This window comes from Sprattus sprattus (genome assembly GCF_963457725.1).
Source record: "Sprattus sprattus genome assembly, chromosome: 4".
NCBI lineage: Eukaryota > Metazoa > Chordata > Actinopteri > Clupeiformes > Clupeidae > Sprattus > Sprattus sprattus.
This window is the reverse complement of record NC_137923.1, coordinates 26,050,001-26,073,821: the sequence shown is the minus strand read 5'-3', so window position 1 is coordinate 26,073,821 and position 23,821 is coordinate 26,050,001. Positions and strand designations below refer to the sequence as shown.

Below are 23,821 nucleotides of genomic sequence, written 5' to 3'. Positions count from 1 at the left end.
GGCTTCAAAGTCCCCTTTTCCTCACAATAAATGGCATCAAAAACCACTGTTTTCAATCAGTTCAGGGAAACAGCTGCCTTTTTCTGCATTCAGTGATTCCCTAAATGAGACTTAGGGAAAACAGAAGCAATAATCACGCACAGGAGGGAGGGAATCGTCCGCAGAGTGAGCAAAAGAAAGGAACGCGGGAGAGAGGGAGTGAGACAAACAGAGATAAGGAGAGAGAGAGCAAGAGATAGAGAGAAAGAGAGACTGTGTGTTCGAGAAAGAAGAGGCAAACGGAGAGTGTTGTCATTCAGTCTCCATCTGATGCTGCACACCTTTCAGCGATGAGCTCCCCCTCCATTGCCCAGTTATCAAGAAAAGCCAGATGAGCTCCCCAGTCACCAGTTGTCCAGGTGCCACACACATGGCCCCTTTCAGCACAGCAGCAGCTCCTAGGTTTCCCCCTCAACATCAGACAAAAGCTGCTGCAGCAATCTCTGATCTCCCTGTTCAGCTGCGGCGCTCAGATGAAAGGCGTTCAGCCGATTATCAGAGAAGCACCGTAGCATCATTAAAAGATCAAATAAAATGAAAGCAACTCTCTCTTTTTCACAGACAGACAGACAGACACACAAACACACACACACACACACACACACACACACACACACACACACACACACACACACACACAGTCACAAAAAACACACACACACATGCACACACACACACATATTTACAAAGGTACACACATATGGCCCAAGTTGGTCCTCTTCTCTCTCCTTTGCGCTCTCTCTCTGTCTCTTTCTCTCTTTGTCGGCCTTTCCTGACAGTAGCGGCCACTGATGCTAGAACCCTAGAGTCCTGCCAGCAGCTCCCTGAGTGGAACCGCACGTTCCCCCAGCAGAACGTCCCTCTTGAGGCTGGTGCCCTTGTTGACCACCTTCATCTTGATGGCCAGGCTTTTCACCTGGGTGACGGGCAGCGCATCGAAGAAGAAGTCCTCATTGAAGACAGGGTTGCGGCTGTTCTTGATGATGGTACTGCGCTGCTTCTGGAGCTTTCCGGGGTGCAGGTACAGCGTCACGCAGCAGTTTATGCTTTTCACGTCCACGTGCTGGTCATACAAGTCTTCGGCAGCCAGCAGGCGAACCCGCAGCCGTGCTGCCTCGATGTCATAGTCCGTGCAAAGCCGCAGCGTGCCGCCCTTGTGCAGGTTGACGGTGTGCTGCGTCGTCCTCTCTGAAGGCCCGCCACCGGCTTTGCGGAGGCCAAAGGCCGGCGAGGGTGGGCATCTGAAGCGTCTTGGCACATTGGGGCTGGTCTCCACAGAGCTACATTCGTCGGTGGAGAGTGAGCTGTGACGGGCAAAGGAGCGTTTGGCACGCGCCACCTTGGCCGTGGCATCCTGTGTGAACATTTTGAGCAGCGAGGCAGAACGTGACAGCAGCGGAGAGTTGAATGGCGACGAGTCGGCAGAAGAGCATGTGTCGCTCTCACCCCCACTGAAGTACCGGTATGGGTTGTGCCCATGGCCGCCTGCCCCCCCACAGTCACTAGGGTCAAGGTGGGTGCCCTGCCCCGCCGAGCGACGCTGCATGTTGGGCGATGTGAGAGGGCTGGTGGGGTCGCTGTGGAAGAGCGACTCCTTGCGGCGGGTGTGTGGGCTCTCCATCAGCGTGGTAAAGCCGTAGGATGTCTGCGCCTTGGGGACATAGGGCAGCGACATGGCCGTCTGGGACTGGGGGTCTGCGTTGGTAGTGAGGTCCCCCCCATCGGTAGATGCCAGCTCATCTGCACTCTCCACCTGGATGATGTGGCGGTTGGCCGCCTTCAGGAGGTTCTTGGTGTCTCCGGCGAGCCGGTTGAGGAGGCGCGGGCTCCGTGGGCTACCCTTGGGCGTCTTGCTGCAGATTACCTGTTCTGAGGCAGAGGGTCTCAGCCCGGCGTTGCGAGGCTGCACCTCGGGGGTCTCCACCTCGGGTGGGCAGCACACCAGCTTGGGTGGGATAAAGAAGACTGGGATCTTGTCAGGCGTCAGCACGTTGCTATATGGTGCTGCAGACTTGTCCTGGCGCTCGGCGGACTGCGATTGCCTCCCTGCGTGACTCTCGACTGAGCCACGGATCTTCTCCAGGAGCCACATGGGGTTCAGAGCCTTGGAGACCTGAGGGTGCCCAGACACATTGATCAGCTCATTGATTAATTACATCAGTTAATTAGGACTTCTGTGTGCTCTTAGGGTCAGTCTGACCGTTGCCTGGGAAACATAATCAGCTGCTATGGCAACACAAAGACCTGTTGAGCTTTTTTTTTTAAATTCAAATCTAATTGATTTATCCTTAGATTGGAATCGAGCTAAATATTGATTCAATTATTTTATTTAAAATATTGGTATGTTTCTTAATAATTCTGTCCAGGATGAGCACCTAATATGAATTAATGATTATTAAATCAATTAATTTTAAAACTGGACTTAAATTATAGGCTATTTTAATCTGCAGGAGGAGCAGTTAATCGATTCAGTTTCACCTTGAGAAATTAAAAAGGACGGAGAAGTTCAGCTTCACCGGCATATTTGCATATTCCTCAGGCGTTTTCATTTCATTGGTGGGAATGATGGCATAAATGTAATAACCCTCAAAGCAATGTCTTATTATAGCCTTACAGAGGCACAGCAAAATTGCCCCCAAAAAACTAAACATTTCTTTTTTTTTGCTGTGCCTCTGAAATGCTATTACATATGTATAGATTAAGAGAGAGAGAGAGAGAGAGAGAGAGAGGGAGAGCGAGAGATATAGTATATATATAAAGTTCTTATAGCCTTTATATTGTTCTTAATGATTCTTAAACTTAACATACTATTCCACAAGAAAGGGTTTGGTTTCTATCGCACCCCAAATTCCTGTTCTTCACAGAAAATTCTCTGCGCAGTATTTGCCATGGGAGTGGACAGAGACGAGAGGTGCTCCACCGTGTTATACAAACAATTCCATCTCTGGCTCCCAACCGCTCTGTCTAATCCACAGATAAATACTCCCCATGAATATAGCTCTAAAAGCAGCAAAAACCTCATTGTAAAAGTCCGAAGTATGAATCACAATACAAGTTCTAGACTTATTAAATGATTGAGAAAGCAAGTAGGAGACCAATAAAACAAAATTAAGTTGACATGTCACCTTTTATCAATTACCAGATGTATATATTTAAGAAAGGGTGAGTATCATAATTCTGATGCAATACTAAAATGTAACTATGAGCTAATTCTGCACCGGTTTCGTGTAATGTATACAGTATTCCGTGATACTTTCATGCCCCAGACTTCTCGTATATCTCTGTTTTTTAAGCGAGCACACCTGTTGATTTGTCTAACGCATAACTTACTGTAAAGCAGAAATTGTGTTGGGTCCAAACAGAAAAATCAACAGATTTCGCATAGATTTCTGTGAGCAGACTCCTTCAGTGTCACCACCTCTCCGCTGTTGCTTTAGTTCTAGAACTCGAACGGTGGTCGAAGGAGAAAGCCTACTTCACGTTTATATCCCCAGCCCCTTGCGCGCGGTGTTTACTTAAGACAGCCAATAGGAGATATCCGTGCGCATCCCCAGAAGTAATTCTCGTTTTTACGACCAGGATGAAACAGCAAAACAAGGGAGTTTATATATTAAACTGATGCACCGTTTTGGTCCCACTGCTCAGAAATGACACACTGACATCAAAGGTGTAAAAACTGAAAATAGAAAACGAGAAGGTAACCATAGTTAAAGTCAGTCAAGGGTGCGTTGGCAAAACACTTATATCAAGTTGCATTTCTATGAATGCAGATGTCAAACTATTTTGACAACTTATCGACTTGCCTAGTCTCATTAAAGTTTGCTGGCTTAACAGAAAACCCAATGCGCTCGATCGTGTACGTGACTGTAGGGGATTGTGTTGGCTAATTACGTTTAATGCACTGCTCTAAGACCAAGCTGTCGGTCTCCTTGGAAACTTGAAATATGAAGTGACTCATTCTTCTCTCCGAAAGCTGGAAAGTCTTGTTTGGGCAGGAACAACGCACGTCTCGCTGCCAGAGAGACTACAACATGCGCCTTCGTATGACGGGGACGGCAATGGCAAAATACATTTTAGTCTTGCTCAAACCTCAAGCAATAACCAGCCTGCAATAACCTCGCTCTTGACAAACTGTCCCGTCATCGCAAATATTTGCCCTAGCTTATTCAAATATTCTATCTGTGGCCTTTTTAACATGATTGCCACTAGGTCTGTTCTAGAACATAAGCTTTTTCCACATGAACTGAGCGGCCTGTTCACCTGTCCCCATTTGGCCAACTGGTTTTCCTGGTTTTAGTTTATGGTTACGACTATGCTCTCCCTCTCTCTCTTTCCCTCTCTGCATAACATTAAAATGCAATTAACTTATTGCCTTGAGAGAAGCGGCACATTACTGCAGTTAGGACGGCCTGATGAACTCATCTTATTTCCCAGGCTGCCAACGTGAACACTCGGTGGAGGGCACGTTAAATTACCATGCGGCAAAGGTATTGTTTTCTGTGCGTATTTGCTTAGCATGTATCTGAACGCATGAAACAAATACCTAAACACGAATGCTAAGGAAATGTAACTAAACCATAAACTAAATTATGATCCACGTTGGTGTGAAAGTCAGTGGTAATGTTAAAGCATTTAACCCAATAATAAGAACACAATCGAGACGTTAAGGAGCAGTTTATGAGCAAGCCAGTAACAATTAACGTTGGCTGACATGACCAATCATCCGATCCAAGAACATTTAGGAAAATAGACATTAACGACATTGAACGTGTTCGGAGAGACAAACGTGCATTACGATATAAGGCACACGGATCGATCCAACAGCTAAACACAATGTCTGAGGTTTTCGAACAAATGTCTATTTAAAGTGGTCGCACAACTTTCAAGAAACTGAACAGTGACCTTCTACCCTAGCACTTGGTCATCCAATTAACTTATTAACAAAAACTGTCCTGCAGAGGGGGCTGCGGTGGTTGCACGGGAGCCCTAATCGAAGTGTTCCGGGCAAGGTGGGTAGTTGGACCTATTAGAGCAAGCAAGCAAGCACGTGAAACCTGCATGTCGGCCTGAGTGAAATCCCAGCATCAGAAGGCTTTAAAAGTATCACGAGTGAATTGTCAAAGAATAAAACAACTGCAGTTAATTCACACTCGCTCAGACCAAATTTCGTCTGCGTGAGGGCTTCGCTCTTCACGGAAACGTGGAGAGCGGAGGCAGAGGAGAAATGAAAAGAGCCAAGAGCGCACCGACGTTTCCACGGCAACCTAGCGGCTGCGGTTTTTTCCTCTGACATTTGGCAACAAGTTATTTTCTCCCTCTTGCCTGTCTGCTGCTCATCGTCGTGTCCCCCTTTCCACCCCAGTTGGCTACTTGACAAACGGACGCCTGTTGCGTGCACTGACTGACATACCAAACCTAAAGGATAATTCCTCATGACCGATAGACACCACACTTCTTAGATCACAATCTCTGTTAGGTAATTCTACACCCCTTCGACTCTCAGTACACTGTCAGGTAGTGAAGCTGCCCCGGCTTGATAAGACACTGAGAGGTCGGTGTGTGTGAAGGAGTCCATGACTGGGAGAGTTAACACAAACTTCCGCATAAACTCAAGTCAACAAAAGCCTCCATTATTCTCAAGGACGCAGGTCATGTAGAGAGAGGAAGAGCAGGTTAGGTCAGGTCTCCAGACTCCAGAGCGTTTCAAGAGGGTGGAACTGACACTCATGTTCGCCGAAAAAAAAGAAAAGACAACACTGATGGAAACCAGCAGAAGAGTTTCCCTCCACTATTACAGGCTTTTTGTCTGCCATCTGTCGACGTTTTGTCACTCATTACCATTGTGGTATAGGCCTATTCTATGGTCTGAAACAGAATAGTATGGTCTGAAACAGAATAGTAGCCTATATACTATGGTCTGCATTGCTCTCTGCTGGTGATAATGAGAAGTACTTATCAGCCATTTTTGAAGTGGACCTACCATTCACAGTCAACTGCACCAGACAAAGTCTACACGGCTCCTAAACGTCAGCTTTTTCTGCTAGAATTTAACAAATAAACTGAGGTATAGCAAGATTTCAGAGTTACACATGAATACACACAAAACTGTGATCATATTTCAGTTAGACAAGAATACAAAGAACCATAAATGCCTCATACCTTACAAAAATGTCTTTAAAACAATATAAATACAGTGACTTAATAGTGCATATTCCAAACGAAATGGCAGAGCTGTATTTAAAGCCCATTCCAAGCTGAATGCACCCCAAAAGGTCAAAATTATACATGGTTCAAGTTCTTTTGATCAGAAAGGCTTCAGCAGACAGTCTGGAATCCTCCAAACTGCCTTAAGCAGTCCCCCCCCCCCCCCCCCCCCAAATACAAAACTTAATAAAGAAAAAAAACACTCAAAAGGAAAACATGAATCTAATAAAGTCCTTTATTTTCATTTAAATAGACCAACAAACCATAAAAAAAAGAAAAACTTAAAGTAGCGCCCTTAACTTCCAGAGTGAGAAGCTGTAAACGTTAAAAGTGAAACATGACTGGGAGCCGTGGTGGTGTTCTTTTAAAGCATAAACATTTTTTTTTCTGAGTGTGTTTTCTTGGAGTATCCTGAGTTGAAAACCGAGTTTGATCCAAACAGGACACAAATAAGCACTAGTCTCTCTGATTCTGGGAAAGGGAGGGGTATATGGGTGTAGAGAGAGAGCTTGTCCTCACTGCGATACTACCAGCTTTCCTGAACTAAATCCAATGCGAGAAGAGAAAAAAAAGTGTCATTCGAGTGTCAGCAGTTCATTCTTCAGCCCTTTACACTCACAGACATCTTTTAACCCGCCCCAAGTATACTGTCCGTGATTCCTGGGTAGGGCTGGACAACACCCCTCACCCTGCAACCAATTTTAAAGACTAGCAAGCAGGAGAAGGTAAAAAAATAGTGGATGCCATCAGTGACTTATAACACCATACACAATCACCTGCGAATAAAGATTCAGGAAACACCCCGTAAAACTATCGTGTCCATCATGGTCACTGTAAAAAGCCTCACCACCTGCTAGCATGAAACCTACACACACACACACACACACACACACACACACATATTAAATTAATTCTCAATATGATAAAAAACACTATATGGGTACATCATTTGTTTATAAATCCATTTTAAACTGGAATTGAATCAAATAGATAAAACGATTACCTGCGTATTTCCGTTTTTTTTTTGCTATCTATTATTGAGAGATACCTGTCTGACCTCCAAAATTAGCACACTAATTTATAAAGAGTAACAATGATCAAAGCAAAACATGAACATTCATCCTACCCCACCCAAACCAATATATTCTCGGCCAGACACAAAATAAAAAGATGCAAAACATAAAACCCAACTTCTTGTCAGTAAGCCATCATTTCTGTTTTCAGTGTGAAGCTCTTCAGACCCAACACAACACTCCTCATACTCCAGCAGGAGTCAGGCTTGACCCATCAACGCTTCAATGTGGGGTGGGGGTAGGGTACACACACACACACACACACACACACACACACACACAAAAATAACACTCTACTCTGACAAAGTTCTTTTGCATCAGTTCACCCCATGATTGTTGAGGCAATTTCAGCAAATTGGTGGGGTTTGTCCTTTCTGACTAGAGGTTTGTGGAGAGGTCTGTAGCGCTCTGTGCAGGCCCCAGATGCTTAATCAATTTCCACTCTCAAAATCCTGGACTGCTATTGTGAGCAAGACTTCTTCCGAAAGAGAATGAGAGAGATCAAAGAGCTCCAACAAGGCCTAAGGTTTGCCCCACTTCCCTCAGCCTTCCGCCTAGTAATCTGTGCAGTTGTTGCAGTTTGGTGTTCGTTTGTGGCTGGCCTGTAGTTACCCCAGGCAGTAGCTGATGCTGGGTTGGCTCTGGCTCCTGTCAGGGTGCATTCAGTAGCTCATGGCAGTTCCACACTCCTAATCTGGGTCTGTTTTTGTTGAACGCAGAGATGCCCCTAATCAGCAGCGCCTCAGCAGTGAAAGGTAAACACACACACATGGCGCGCGTGTGCACACACACACACACACACACACACACACACACACACACACACACACACACACACACACACACACACACACAGTAGGGTAGCAGGGGGCATGTCAACACAGGCCAGAAAACACACAGTATGGAAAAAAGGGAGAAGGAGAGGAAAAAAAGAATGCCACGCATTCATCATCTAAAAAGATGAAACAAAACATTAGGAGAACTAAAGCGCACAAACAAAAAGAAATATAATAAGAAATAAACTCTATAATTTTCTGTAGTCCATTTGAACATCTGTCTGTCCACAGGAGGGGAGGGACAGAAAGGGGGAAGCATGCTCGAATGGGGTCTGTGTGCGACAGGTCGGGTGTTTGAGTGTGTGTGTTTGTATGACAAGTCTCTGAGCACGTGTTAAGGTGGGGTGGGATGGGATGGGAGGCATTTATGTGTGTGCGCGTGTGTGTGTGTGTGCAGAAGGTTGTGAGTGAGTGTGTTCTTGGGATGCGGGGCAGGGGGGAGGATGGACGAAAGATGGCACGAGGTGTCGTCATGAGTCCTCTGTGCCGGAGTCGTCCTCGGCATAGCAGCAGTCATCGTCCTCCTCCTCCAGGTCGTCATCATCATAGTAATCATCGTAGAGGAGATCGGAGCCTTCGTCTGGAGCGGGAACTCGTGTGCGTATGCAGTACTCTGCCAATGTGGTTGGCACCTTCACACCGTCACGGTCTGCATCTGCCTTAGTGGCCAACACCTGTTTTCTGTAGAGAGGTAGAGAGAGAGAGGGCTTAAAAACTGGTCTAATATATGTCTCGCATTCATATGGTTCAGCATGGCATTAAATGCAATGCAAGAATGCATACAAAATACTGTTCACAGGGTTTTTCCTGGGTCAAAATGGCTCTTCGGTGCTCCCCCCCCAAAAATTGTGCGCTATGCGCGCACAGCCTGTGTTACCTATCACCGTATTAGCACACATCAATGCCTTTTTTTTTTTTTTACATTTAATAAATAATGGAGGCTATGCTTGAGGTTATCATTTTGCTTCCACTTTAAATCAAAATAGATAGGCTTGTATATTGACAATAGTCCAAGCCCTATGGTGCTATCATGTATGGTTCAAAGTTTGTCAAGGTTTACCTCATATATATATGCAAACTACTGAAATCTATATCAATAGAATCTAGAACTAACCAGTGGTCAGAAATGGAACACACGAATTATGAGTCATGTTTATCTACCTCATATATATATACAAACTACTGAAATCTATATCAATAGAATCTAGAACTAACCAGTGGTCAGAAATGGAACACACGAATTATGAGTCAAGTTTATCTATTATTACAGTGCATGAAATGCCCTGTATTGATAGTTTTCAGTGACGTCACTACAATTGTTACCTGGCGGGCAAAAGGAACAGCGAAACAGCGAGAAACAGTGGAAAACTTCGAGCAGTGCCTACTCAACTACGATTGCCATCAACCACAGACTATGCCACTATAGCCAAACAGAAATATTCAGAGGGGAAAACTAATTAGGAACTTGTCATACATTTACTGCAGCTGTCCTGACATTTTTATTTCGTTAACCTCCCCGAAGTCCCTGTCTGAGCTCCAGTGTGGAGATATTTACATCTACCTAATAGGAAATCCGTCCACAGACACATCTCAAAAACTGAAAGCCTACAAAAGCACAGATAGTTATTTAATTTTCAGAAGTGGTTGGGTTCACAACGATGTCGTCCGGAAGGTGAAAACTAAAAACCATTTTCATAATCAGTGCAAAGATGAGTGCCATCTAATAACTAGGTACCAGCTAGCGAGGTACCTGCTGTAAGCTAGCAGCCGTTAGCCTACCCAACGATGTTCTTCATTTTTTGACACAATTCCCTGGTTTAAACGGTCCCTGGTTTAAGTAGGCTACGAAAACCTTGTCTGGCGAATGACAACTTAAATGATCTTCCCATATATTTTCTACTGACATTGTAGTATTACTAGTTGAATGACAAAATACACTAGCCTAGCCTACTTGCTTGCTTAGATACTTAGGTATATCAGCAGCTGGGTAATCCACTTTGAATCGTTTTGATGCTTTGTTTCTTGTCTTTATTACTTGATTTATTCCCATTTTAGATAGTTATTCTGATAAATTAGGCGACCAGAACAGGGTGACTGCTTTTATTTCCAGCTCCAAAAGTAAGGCTACTTTACTGTTTGTCCGAGAAAAGTTGACGCAGAAGGCGTCTACAATCAGCTGGCAGCACGGCGAAATAATTTTTTTTTTGATCAGCTGGCAGGGGCGGTAGCGGGTTTTAAATGCGATAAAAACTCAATCTGGGCTTGTCTCCTCGCCGATTTAAACAGCCAACCGAGCAACAACTGTCTGGCATTTTACTAACTTATATTAAAAGAGCTTGAGAGGTGGGTGGTTCCTGTATTAACTCCCGTGTTAAACAGCTGTGGAACGTCTTTTTTGCCCTTCAGCTGGTCATTCTGACGTCAGCTGAAAAAAACCTTTTTCTGCGATTAATTCAGCCCGAACCGCTTATGCTATGTATTTTTCACTTTTCTAAACTTTATACTTTTTAAGATATTAAATAAAAACGAATCTAAATTTTCCCATTGACTTACATTGGGCCATTATGACATCATAATAGGGTCTTTAAACTGGCTTGCACCTGTGCTTCACTGACACCTGCGCCAAATCCAAGGAACCTCTTCTCTGTCCCTCTCAATTTAACTGTAACTAGGAACATTAAGACACCTTCCATTCTCTACTTTTTTTCTCTCCATCTCTCCATCTTTCTCTCTATCCCTCTCAGTCTACTTTCTCTCACACTCAATCTCTCTTCTTCACTCCATTTTTATCTCCTTTTTTCAATATTTTCAATCTCTTTTTCTCTTTCACTCTTGTTCACTCTTCTTTCCTTCTTTCACTTTTCTTTCCTTTCTTCACTCTCCTTTCTTCTTTCCTTCTTTCACTCTTCTTTCCTTTCTTCACTCTTCTTTCTTTTCTTCTTTCCTTCTTTCACTCTTTTCCTTCATCCTCTCTTCTCTCCTTTCTTCACTCTTCTTTCCTTTCTTCTTTCCTTATTCCACTCTTCTTTCCTTTCTTCTTTCCTTCTTTCACTCTTCTTTCTTTTCTTCTTCCTTTCCAAACGTTTGCATTTCATGCACTGGTATTTCCTTCAGGAAATGCATTTTCTTGTTACTATTCATGTTTATTATACAAACCTACATACCATTATTTTCACCAGTGGAGGCGTTGGAAATCGATTATCAAACTTTTGACAGCATTTTGAGTGGAAATTTAATGTGCATTTGTACAGGTGTATTCGTGCATGTCGGGCTGGCCCTTGCAGTGGAACGACAGTTAACATCCGCATCGGTTTATCAATAATAATATTAATATTATTATATTCGAGATGAAACACAAACGAGTTGAGCTTTCATTGATAAACCACTGCTGTCGTCTGCCTCTCCCGAGGCCCCGCGTTCTACTGGTACTTCGTTCAAACAGGTAGACAAATCAAGTAATAGCCTACACCTGTGTTCTCAACATAGCAGATATTTTAATACATTGAAAGACATGAATATTGAAACCGCCGACTGATGAAGTCAGGATGCATACGGAGGTTAAGTACTACTTAAGTGATTGGCAGCTGGCCGCTCTGTCCATTCGCGCACCTCACAGTTGCGTATAGATCAGACTTATCAACTCGATTACAATTGATCAAAACAGAACGAGGGTTCGGCTGTAGCCTACTTGAAACACACTATTCAGAACATATTCGCTGACATGCATTGCATACGTGATGAATTGCTTACAAATCTGCTTAAAACAACTAGTGAAGGTGTTTTAGAATAATATTTATGCCATATATTTCCCAGGCATCTAATGGCTTACAGCTACCTGTAAAGCAGGGGTCTCAAACTCAAATTACCCTGGGGCTAATGAGCGTCCAGTCTGGTCATTGGGGGGTCAGATTTTTACCGTAAACGCTGGGGTGGCCCAATTAAAACAATGGAACTTTTAAAAAAAATGTTTATATCAATGGAACTTTGCGGGCCGGATAAAATCGCTTGGGGGGCCAGATTTCGCCCCCGGGCCTGAGTTTGAGACCCCTGCTGTAAAGCATCTAAACGTACAAAGTAAGTGAGGTTAACTGCTAAATCGGCAGCCACCAGTCTTTGGATAGCTCTCATAAGTCAGTTATTGTATATGGCATTATTATTATTCTTACCATCACATATAGGATATATAGGTTCACACACACTGCTTAAATAAAACTCTAACGGTGCGAATCCACACCAGCGACGCGACCCGCTTCCATCGCTTTGAGTGGGCGTGGTGTAGCGTGTGGAAATAGCATACAGTCCTACAATTTTCAAACCGTCAAAGACGACGCCAAACAATCTCATTGGCCGCTGCCGGAAAAATCGCTCCTCATTTGCATAAGTTTCAACATGTTCGAATTTTCATCAGTCGCGTCGCCCAGATCGCTGGTCTACCTCACAATGGACTGGCTCCCGTTGAAATGCATGGGGTTTAGAAATTGCGTCGCTCATAACGGTGGTATGGATTCGCACCGTAAGCCTACTATCAAAGTATTGTTTTTTTTTTAAGATAATGTAGGCAACTGCTAGCTAGCTAGATAATGTATGCAACTGCTCGCTAGATGCTTTATAAAAAATTCAAACTAACGTCTTCTCTAAACTGGCAACCTTGGAGAAGCCTCTGTTCAATTATTGGCTGAGAGGGTGGGAGGCGGGATCTGCTGCTGATGTCTTGAATTCAAAGTGAGGGCTCAAAAAACAATTAAGCTGAATTGGATGACAGTTTTTTTTATTGCAGACTCGATTTTTTTCCCTTAGGCGCTCGGAATTTTCATAGGCGCTCGGGAAAACGGCTTAGGCGCGCGCCCACATTTTCTCTATGCAGGAAAAACCCTGGTTCATGTCCTGTCGAATTAAGCTTTTTGGAAACTTTTTAATTTTCACATTAGAACCTTCTCAGTGAGAGCTGTGCTAATAGAGTCAGTTAACAACCTCTATGCTTCATTATTAACTTTCAGAATGATAGGTCTGACTTTAGTATACCCCAGTTGCTTAAATAGCATGTAGACTAGTTCACCATTTTGGTGAAAGAACATCCACCATCATTGTATGGCAATCCACTTATTCTATTAGGGATCACAATTCAGTGTACACATATAACACAGAGGCTGGCAATACAGCAATTTCCAAACATTTGAGCGGGGGTTTTGCCTTCCAATATTTTGCTGCCTGTCTGTGTGTATGTGTTTTTGTACATCACCCCTCACCTGATGATTTCTGCATACTCGCGTTCCTTGCCCTTGCTGTCCCTCCATTTGCGGTACATTACAGAGGCGTCCACGTTGGCCGGGGAGAAGGTGTTGGGTTCATTCAGCAGAGATATTACGCTTAGTAGGATGGTCCTGGGGGTGCAAAAACAAAACACAAAACTAAGATTAAAACTACAGAAGAGTTTTCTGGAAACACAAATGACTGTACTTCTCTAGGGGAGTCTTAACGGAATAGCAATACACAAACACACATTCTTTTAGCATTCTTGTCTGTAGCTACCACAGTACAGGAACTCAAAGTGGGAGTAGACTCTGCTTGTCAGTGTTTACTCTAAGAACTGGCCTGTCCAGGTGAGCTAGTCAAACCACAACCACACGCAGACTAAGAGCTCCTGGCATTCTAGAGTAAACAGGCAGTGAGAAATGACAACACTGAACCAAGTACATCTGAACAGACCAAAATACAGAGCAAACACGTTACAGTCAAAGTCTGTCTTCACATTTTGACTGCGCACATAAGGCAAAAGGATTTCACAACAAAAAAATTGCTAAGTGATTTTCACTCAGTGTCAATATATTCTAAACATTTCAATGGGGGAAGGGGAGGGGGATTGTTTTGAACAATGAGTCACATTATTAGGCTGCCTTCCTAGTTAATTGCCTGTACTTAATTACAGTTCTGGGCAGCAAATGTCTAAGCGAGATCAAGACTTTATTGGCTTGACACTGAAATGTTTCACTGCCTTGAATAGGTGCGAGTCACACACAAACCAAGGGTCTAGTTTGGGTCAAAAAGCCCAGTTAAAAAACTGAGTGTACCATTTCGGATTCCTACCAAAAAAAACGGCTCTCCTAGAAACATTTCCTTGTCTTAAGAGTTGAGCTGAACTGAGCTCAAGGGTAACATTCAGGCAACGTCCACTTGTGTAACATGTGATCTGTGGACAATCTGCCAGGAGTGCGGGGGTCAGAGAGATCCAAAACAAGAGTGAGAGAGGGGGAGGGGTATGACACGTAGAAGGAGAGGGTACTTCCTTTCACACTCAGTGGTGAGTCAACAGGAAACCGTGGAGTGTGTGTGCGTGTGTGTGCGCACACAGCCACACACACAAAAATAAAGACAGGAACACGTGTATTGTTCAGCTCCTGCTCTCAGCTTCTATCAGTGTCTAGTACGGGCATGTTTTTGCTTTTGAAAAAAGCAGGAAATTGGCCCTAACAAGCCCTCGTCAGAGCCAAATCAGTGAGTCAGAATGCAGTAAAATACACAGCAATAGTCCTCTCTGACCTCAGAGTATAAATAAAGCACTTGGGGTATCGTAGGAAATGAGAAAGACGACGCAGGTAAGGGTTATTTGCGTGACATAGATGTAGTAGGTTTGTCACACAGAGTTTATACTGTGATTTAGTGTAACAAAATGTATTAATTAAATAAAAAACACAGTAATACCTCAGCACTGTATGTGTGTGTGTTGGGGGGGGGGGGGGGGTCATTCACAGTTGGGTTAGTAGGTAGTGTGACAGCAGCATTTAAAAATCTAAGGCTATGTGCACACGAAGTCTAGTTTGTCTTCGTCCGCAACGTGCAGAATTCCGATAGCCCTATCATAAATACGAACACTCTCTATCCGCACACGGTTTCCGCAACGATCGAAGTCTGGGGTAGAAAGTGAGTAGATTTGAATAGGTACGGGGGCTGGTGTTTGTCTGCACGGTTTCACGCAACCTGATGACGTCACTGCCCCACATGATTGTTTTGCGATCTCCAACCACAATATATAGCTTTTTCTCCCTCAAAATCTCACTCGTGGTGGGCCTCGAATTCACTAACATTAACCCAGCCTTCTGATTTTTGATTAGCCTCCTATCTTGATATAATTCTTCTTATTCAGACGTAACATAACTTTCATGACCACAAATATAAATTGGCCAGCGATTTAATTTGCTTTTTTATTCATAAATGTATGTAAAATGGTCGCAGCAAAGGCTCATGGGAAATGGGATGACAGACATGTCATGTTGTACTGTTCCAAACTCTTTATTATCAATAGAAAAAATAATTATTTTTCTCATATCCTTTAGTCTGACCACTGATTTTATTAACCATCACAATGTAATGTTGTTAATTGGAGCTTGAATGTTTTGTGTAATGTGTTTATCCTCGTGCTGTATAGTCTCAAGGTTTTTCACGTTTTTTCAGTTGTGTAAATAAAGCGCTAAAGCGCCACCCACAGGTGTGAGGTATGTACTACAGCCCTTTAAACACAATCTGGTGGCTCCGTTTTTACGCAAGTCTCTCGTTGCCAGCCTCCGTATTTACGAAATTAAAAGATTCGATTGGTGTGAAAAGTAAATCCGATTCGGAGGCCCTAGACTTCGTGTGCATATGACCTAAGGCTGCACCACTACATATACACAAATAAAAAGGTTGGCGTTGCAGTCTCTCCATGCAACTGATATTGATGCAGCCATCGCAGAGAGGAGTCCTCATTATGACTGAATTGATGTTTCAGATTAAAATTACTTCTGCATTTCTGTCTTGCTCATTCCCATCATATGCATTAGGCTGTTTGAGTGCATGCGAACCAATGACCTCACAGAAGAGATGTGCCATGTACGCAACATATCCACACGTACATTGGTTGCGTGGGAATAATCACAGCACAATGTGGGAACTATAAGTATGTTAAGAGATGTTAAGAGATTTTTGACAGTCTTAAAACCAATCCAATGGCATGTCACAAGGGAGATCAAAGGTCCTGTTGATTTGGGTTCATAGGGTTTTAAGATGGCAATTCTCTACAAATTGGTTACATTTTTATAATGATGGAAGTTCGTTGTTTTTTTTAAAGAAAGAAAGACTGCGGTTTGGGTTTATTGGTAAAGACTAAAAGGTTTCTAAATTTTGAGTTCATATCTACAGTGTGGTGAACACAGCACTACAGAAATCCTTTTTGTTCAGTTTACGAGATGTAGGCCTAATCTAACAGTGGCACCATTATCATGACATAATTTAGGAGATTCTACATCACAAATCAGACTTTTAATTAACTGCCTAAAGAATCCATCTTGCATTCTAGAGGATCAGAGCCTGCTTTTATCACCCCTGCATGCTTGTGAAATGTAACAAGATTACAGGTGATTGCTTTAAAGCCTGTGGTGTACTTAATGCTAGCCTGGATACCAGACCGAACCCCGCCCACAAAATTTGAGGTTGTGAAGATCGGTCTGGCTCTGTGCCTTTGGGGAGAGATTATCAGAAGGCAGGATTCTGCCGGACCAATCAAATTGTCAGGGCGGGCGTTATACGATGATGGACAGATGACCAACCAACGCTTGAGTTGAATTAACAGTAGATTACAAATCGTACCAAAATGGCGGCGTCTCGGGAGCCTGTTAGTGGGACATATTTTATGTGATTTAAGCTATCTACACAACTTTTTTATGTCTACATTGACTCGGTTATATGTGTATGTGCAACACGAATGTTGGAGTGTTGTAGGTCTCAACTGAAGCTCTAGAGACCATTATTGTTAGGTTATTGCTAACGCGTAGACCAAAAATCCATTGAAACACATAGTAGCTAGCTAGCCTCGCTGCTAAAAAGTATAACGTGAGCTTGAATATCTTCCAGATATTGAGAGCGCATTCATTTTGAAAGAGGAACAGAGAAACGCGATTAAGGCATTTGTCGATTGAAAATATGTTTTTGCCGTCCTTCCTACGGGATCCGGCAAAAGTTTAATGTATCAGATGGTCATACTACGTTGCCCTGATTGGTTCTAGGTATCCAATTGAGCAAAGAGGCATTTTTTTTCCTGGTTCGTTGAAACACGCCCCATAATCACAGCTCAGCATATTCAGCATATTCTGACTACAATTATGAGTATGACATCGTCAGGCTAACTTAATGCAGTGTCCAGAGGCAAATGCAATGAGCCACACGAGATGCATGGTGAGTGTTTATCTAAACAGCAGAATATCTAATCGTATTTATCTTGCACAATACTGTATGTTGCATTACTGTATAACTCATAATAGCAGTGTGGCGTTTTATTCTGTATGACTAATATACATGTATGCAATATATACAGCCGCGGAAAAAATTAAGAGACAACTTCAAAATTATCAGTTTCTCTGGTTTTACTATTTATTGGTATGTGTTAAAGTAAAATGTAAATTTTTGTTTTATTCTATAACCTACTGGCAACATTCCTACCAAATTTCAAATAAAAATATTGTCATTTAGATCATTCATTTGCAGAAAAATGACAATTGGTCAAAATAGCATAAAAGATGCAGTGTCTTCAGATCTCGAATAATCCAAAGAAAACAAGCTCATATTCATTTTTAAACTACACAGTACTAATGCTTTAACTTAGGAAGAGTTCAGAAATCAATATTTGGTGGAATAACCTTGATTTAAAATCACAACTTTCGTGTGTCTTGGCATGCTCTCCACCAATCTTTCACATTGCCGTTGGGTGACTTTATGCTACTCCTGGCGCAAGAATTCAAGCAGCTCGGCTTCTTTTCATGGCTCGTGACCATCCATCTTCCTCTTGATCACATTTCAGAGGTTTTTTATGGGATTCAGTTCTCGAAATTGGGCTGGCCATGACAGGGTCCTGATCTGGTGGTACTCCATCCACACCTTTACTGGCCTGGCTGTGTGGCATGGAGCATTGCCCTGCTGGAAAAAACACTTCTCAGAGTTGGGGAACATTGTCAGAGCAAAAGACCATAAGGATTTTGTAAAAGACCATAAGGATTGAACCAAAGCGGACTGGAGGTTCTTCTAAGTTCGTCTTCTCTGATGAGTCCAATTTTCAGCTTTGCCCAACACATGGTCGTCTGATGGTTAGACGGAGACCTGGAGAGGCCTACAAGCCACAGAGTCTTGCACCTACTGTGAAATTGGACTCATCAGAGAAGACGAACTTAGAAGAACCTCCAGTCCGCTTTGGTTCAATCCTTATGGTCTTTTACAAACCTCAGCCAGGCAAAGTACAACGTTGTCCCGGAAGAAAAACTTGCTTCCTTTTGCTCTGACAATGTTCCCCAACTCTGAGAAGGGTTTTTTCCAGCAGGGCAATGCTCCATGCCACACAGCCAGGCCAGTAAAGGTGTGGATGGAGTACCACCAGATCAGGACCCTGTCATGGCCAGCCCAATTTCGAGACCTGAATCCCATAAAAAACCTCTGAAATGTGATCAAGAGGAAGATGGATGGTCACAAGCCATGAAAAGAAGCCGAGCTGCTTGAATTCTTGCGCCAGGAGTAGCATAAAGTCACCCAACGGCAATGTGAAAGACTGGTGGAGAGAATGCCAAGACACATGAAAGTTGTGATTTTAAATCAAGGTTATTCCACCAAATATTGATTTCTGAACTCTTCCTAAGTTAAAGCATTAGTATTGTATAGTTTAAAAATGAATATGAGCTTGTTTTCTTTGCATTATTCGAGATCTGAAGACACTGCATCTTTTTTGCTATTTTGACCAATTGTCATTTTTCTGCAAATAAATGATCTAAATGACAATATTTTTATTTGAAATTTGGTAGGAATGTTGCCAGTAGGTTATAGAATAAAACAAAAATGTACATTTTACTTTAACACATACCAATTAATAGTAAAACCAGAGAAACTGATAATTTTGAAGTGGTCTCTTAATTTTTTCCGCGGCTGTATATGATTTTACCTACAGTTGACAGCTTCAGGAGACTTAAGTGGAGTTATGGAGTTGGTACCTGACACCAAAATAACCCGTTGTGACGATTGTTGGTTTATTGTAGTTGTTTGTGTGTGGCGTTTGTGTTTACCTGACGTTCTGTGTTGGGTTCCATCTCTCTGAGGGCAGTTCTCCGCTCTGAGGATCGTCCACAGGAGGGTGAAGGATGGAGATGCACACGTCACCGTTCTGAGGTGGGACAGACACCAGTCATAAGTTACCATCACAAGCACCCAAACATAGACCAACCACAGGCAACAACAGAAAACACACAGCAATCAATCAGGTGGAACTGTAGACGAAACCAAATTCACCATTCTGAGGGGGAACAGCTATGAATCTAGTTACAGTCTAGAGCACCCAAACATGCAACAATCACAGTCAAAGGCAAAAACCAAAGCAACCAATTACAATAAAAAAAAATACTGTACAAACCAACCACAAGTAATTATAACAGTGAAAACGGAACCAGACTATAGATTGGTGAAAGGTTGTGTTCTCCAACTAAGTAGAAGAAACCAACTATTTTGGGCTGTTAGTCTGTGTTGGAAAACAAATGCATAACATGTATATTCCATGTGAACTAAACACATACTCGTCTCACAAGCATTAATGGGTACTGTAACAACCAGTGAATGGATACTAAAGACAATGCTCAATATTTAGGTAAACCTTAAAAGTTAAAAGTACCATAATATTATATTTAAGGTATACAACTTCAACTTCAGGCTTGTTTTTCTCCTTTCCACTGCCTGTTAACCAGCTTCAGTTAGAGGTGAACAGGATTGTTCAGGTCTGTCTATGTTCAAACTAACATCCAAAATATGATAATAATGACAGGTGACGACAATACTACAGTCCGAAACCAACAAGACACCCCCTCAGGATCTGTTTGGTTTCTCTGCTCCTTAGCCTGAGCCTTGAGAGAAAGGAATACCATGTTCTGTTTGGAACATGCTTCAACAGCACCCCACACATTCAGTCATTCATCTACACCAATGCCCTCAGGCCCTGCCACAACCCCTTACCCCTCCCTTATGACTAATGCCTGTTAGTTTCATCAACACTCAGCATGTCCACCCCTAGAGCAAAAACAAACTTTTGTCGCTAATCCCCTGCCAGGGTTTAAGGACAACAACATTTTTGGTTTTGGTACTTTTGAGGTTGTCTTCCCTAAATGGACATTCAGCTAGCAGGTGGTCTGTGGGTTGGCAAGGAGGCCTGACAGGGCCACGTGCTTCAAAATACAAAATTGAAGACATGTTGTCACTAGTGTGTGCGGGGTTCTCTTACCTCATAAATGTTGGGGTGCCACATTTTGGTGAGGAAGCGGAAGGCTGGTGGAGAGTAGGGATAGTCGATGGGGAACTTAACTCGGGACTAAAAGGAAGTGGGGGGGAACACACAGAAATGTTTACAGACAGAACACACACACACACACACACACACACACACACACACACACACACACACACACACACACAAAAAAAATACTTGAGTTTCATTGTCAGAGGCATACAAGACAGCTCTTCCCTTTCCAGTCCGACCAGGTTTGAGGCAATAACAACTTCATCACAAAACCTGTTAATAGCAGTTAATAAATCTTGATGTAATATTTGTTCAAAATAATATTCATAAATATCATTAATTGCATTGATGTGTTGCTCATTCAAACACATTTAAACACAACATGCTTTGGTTTATTTGTTGGTTTTGTAAGCATGTGGAGGCACAACTATTCTTTTAGAATACAGTGTTCGGGTTCGGGTGCAAAAATGGCTCCCGGCACATGACATGTCAGGCGGCCTCTCAGGATGGATCGCAGCCCCTGGAAGCTATTCAGGTCTGGGCAAGGCGTCCTGATCTTCCAGTGCGGAGCGTTGACATTACAGAACCTGCCAAGTCCACTGTACGGCTAAAAGTAAACAAAGGCTAGATCTGAACTTTCCTCGCTATGACCTACTTTATTCCCTAATCCCAAGGTTACCGCATTTCTGCCTCTGTTCAAAAGGCGAATTAGTTCACATCCTTGTAACGAAACAAATCTACTTCTAATGTTTTGACAAACGTTATGTATCAAAACAGTCGTTTTATTTTCAAAAGCGAGGTAAGTTAATATCATGGGGGAAAATGGTTGGGTCTGCTGCGGTGAAATCCGCTGAGCACTTTTTCATTTGTTTCAAATGTGTGCTTGTCTCTTGAAATTATAATGAAGCATTACAGTATCTAGTATTAAAATCACACACAAAAGACGAAAAATACATTTAACATATTTAGATAAGGACACTGCAATGACAGCACAGAATGAACAGTTAACTCTGTGTGTTGGTAAACACTAATAAAAAAGGATCTGATGATGACATGCTTCATGGAAGTCTTGTTAATAGCTAGATATTCTTTTGTTGAACATTGTGCTCCACCAGGAACAAAGACAGAAGCTAGCTGGCAGCCTCGCCAGCTAGCAAGCGTTATCTACATATAGTAAGATTACTAACGAGTACATGTAAGCCGTAGGGCAGAAGAAACATTGGATTTAAATTTTAACAAAGGTAGTAACGTTAACGTCCACTATTTCAAAAACAGGACTGGTATCGTCTAAAACCAGGAACTGTCCACAAAGCCAGCTAATTAGAAGCCAGATAGCAAGCTACCTTAGCCTACTCTATATAGCAGGTGAAAACAGCTAGATAGTGGTGTCTATCTAAAGTTAGATGGATCGCTAGAAAAGGGGACGAAATGCACGTTAACGTTTCTTCCAAAATTAGTTTATTTGATGTTACCTTAAAATATCCTCCTTCGTAATGTGTGTTGGGGGGTCCGTAAATGGCTACTTCCCAGTTGTACAAGTCTGCTTCGTCCACCAGTGTTATTTTGAAACCTTCGACTGGTTCCTCTTGAAGACTTTTCATTTCAAGCATTAATGCTTTTTGCGAGCTCGCAACCTGAGTATGACTGTGTCGGGCCATCTTTTAAATATATTGTCTGTTTTTCTTACTTGGAACCAATTCGATTGTCAGTACTGTAAAGCCAACTAGCTATATTTTGCTAGCTAGCCTAGCTTCTATACAAAACCTTCTTTGTTTGTTTGGAGTTCTCCTTTAGGTATAATACGAGCTAAGAAGGTATATAGCCCGTAAAAAATACCTTATTCCTTGTCTTGCAAATGTTTATCACGGTCAAAAAGTTAGTCTAGAATTATGAACAAAAGCCAATTACTTGGCCTGATGCCCATGAAAATAACTAGCTGAAACAACCAGTTATCACTCCGTAGGATAATTAGCTAGGCTAACAATGTCATCAACACGATTACTTTTCAGAGTCCAACAGAGCTAGCCAGCTAGCTACCAAGCAAACAAATATCTACGTTTAAGCACTTAAACGCAAATAACGGACGTGCCTGGATTAACCTGAGTCTTTATGGCACAACTAACTAAACCCTATGTGAGGACTAAAATAACAGAGTGAAGACCGACTATTCGCGTTGAGTAATTCGAGACATCTGAATCAGCGCAAGTGTGTCGGCTTGGTGTATTTAGAGTGTTTTCCTCTTTGCTACTGGTCAATAAAGAGCGCCTTGCATACTGGGAAATGCAGTTCATACACGCCACTTCCATTGTCATCATAACTCTTTCCCTACTTCTAGTTATTGAACAGTTACGTTTGGCATGTGTTTTGAAATGTTCTTTGTGCAGCATTTATTAAGGCTATTGAAACATTAAAATCATCGTATGCTTAAATCCAACAAAAACCATACGATGCACATACAAGGAATTGTGTGGTAGTTAAGATTTACCCTGAATGATTCACTTAAAGGCACCCAGTGCAACTTTCGAGGCTTAAAAATAAACATTCAATGTCTAGTCTTTTTTTACACGTAGTAAGTTTCAATAACTCCATACCATTACATATCGACATTCAAGGAGCAAAGATGCAACAATCGCCGCCATTTTCTTTATTTATTGGTGCCAACAATTCTAGTCAATGGAAAAATGGCCTCTCCCCACCTGCGATTGTTGTTGTTTACGATTTTCTATCAGTTCTCACCACACAACGACGTCTCATCTTTGCTCCTTGAATGTCGATATGTAATGGTATGGAGTCATTGAAACTTACTATGTGTAAAAGAAGACTAGACATTGAATGTTTATTTTTCATTGAATGTTTATATAAAGTTGCACTGGGTGCCTTTAACCAGTAAGTTGCTTTGCTACATTCCAATGCTCTGAGGATGCATCAGTGGTGATTTACACGCAAAGCCACTGCCATTTCTGTTGCTGTCTCACTCATCCCATTTGCAAAAAAAAGTAAGCTATACAAAACGACAAACAAGAAACCATTACATTTTATTTCATTCAACATTTTTATACAATTAAATGAATGGAAAGTTACAAAAGACAGTAAGCACAGATTCTTTAAAAATCTTTATGCACAAAGTATCTGGGAATATATCTCAGGCATTCAGTGGATGTCAACACTCTGTGACACTTAAGCTTGCAACACCCATAGGAATGTCATTTTGTGTTCAAAGCTTGTGGGTCATTGGTAGTCCCACAGTGACAGTTATCTCTATATTATCAGCCATCTGAGCAGTCTCAGTAGTTCAGATATGCTTAAAGCTTTGAAAGATCTGTTTTTTCTTTTTAGCAATGGACTGCTCTGGTTGTGCTCTCTTGCTCTGACAGACACTA

At 42.4% G+C, this 23,821-nt stretch overlaps 2 protein-coding genes across 2 annotated transcripts; both read right to left on the bottom strand.

The window, feature by feature from the left end:
- Positions 1-841: 841 nt before the first annotated feature.
- On the bottom strand, positions 842-3,422 carry LOC308363800 (C2 calcium-dependent domain-containing protein 4C; the record flags this gene model as incomplete). The annotated part of the gene is given in 3 exon segments (XM_080836664.1): positions 842-2,152; positions 3,370-3,401; positions 3,404-3,422. Coding segments are annotated over 3 exon segments (1,362 nt in total).
- Positions 3,423-6,464: 3,042 nt separating this feature from the next.
- LOC308363804 (ubiquitin-conjugating enzyme E2 R1-like) lies at positions 6,465-22,622 on the bottom strand. Its single transcript, XM_080836668.1, has 5 exons — positions 21,914-22,622; positions 20,427-20,513; positions 19,225-19,322; positions 13,399-13,533; positions 6,465-8,833 (listed from the first exon to the last, which is right to left on the bottom strand). The coding sequence occupies exons 1-5, from the start codon at positions 22,097-22,099 to the stop codon at positions 8,623-8,625; spliced, it is 717 nt and encodes a 238-aa protein (XP_080692794.1). The 5' UTR covers positions 22,100-22,622; the 3' UTR covers positions 6,465-8,622.
- Positions 22,623-23,821: the final 1,199 nt, after the last annotated feature.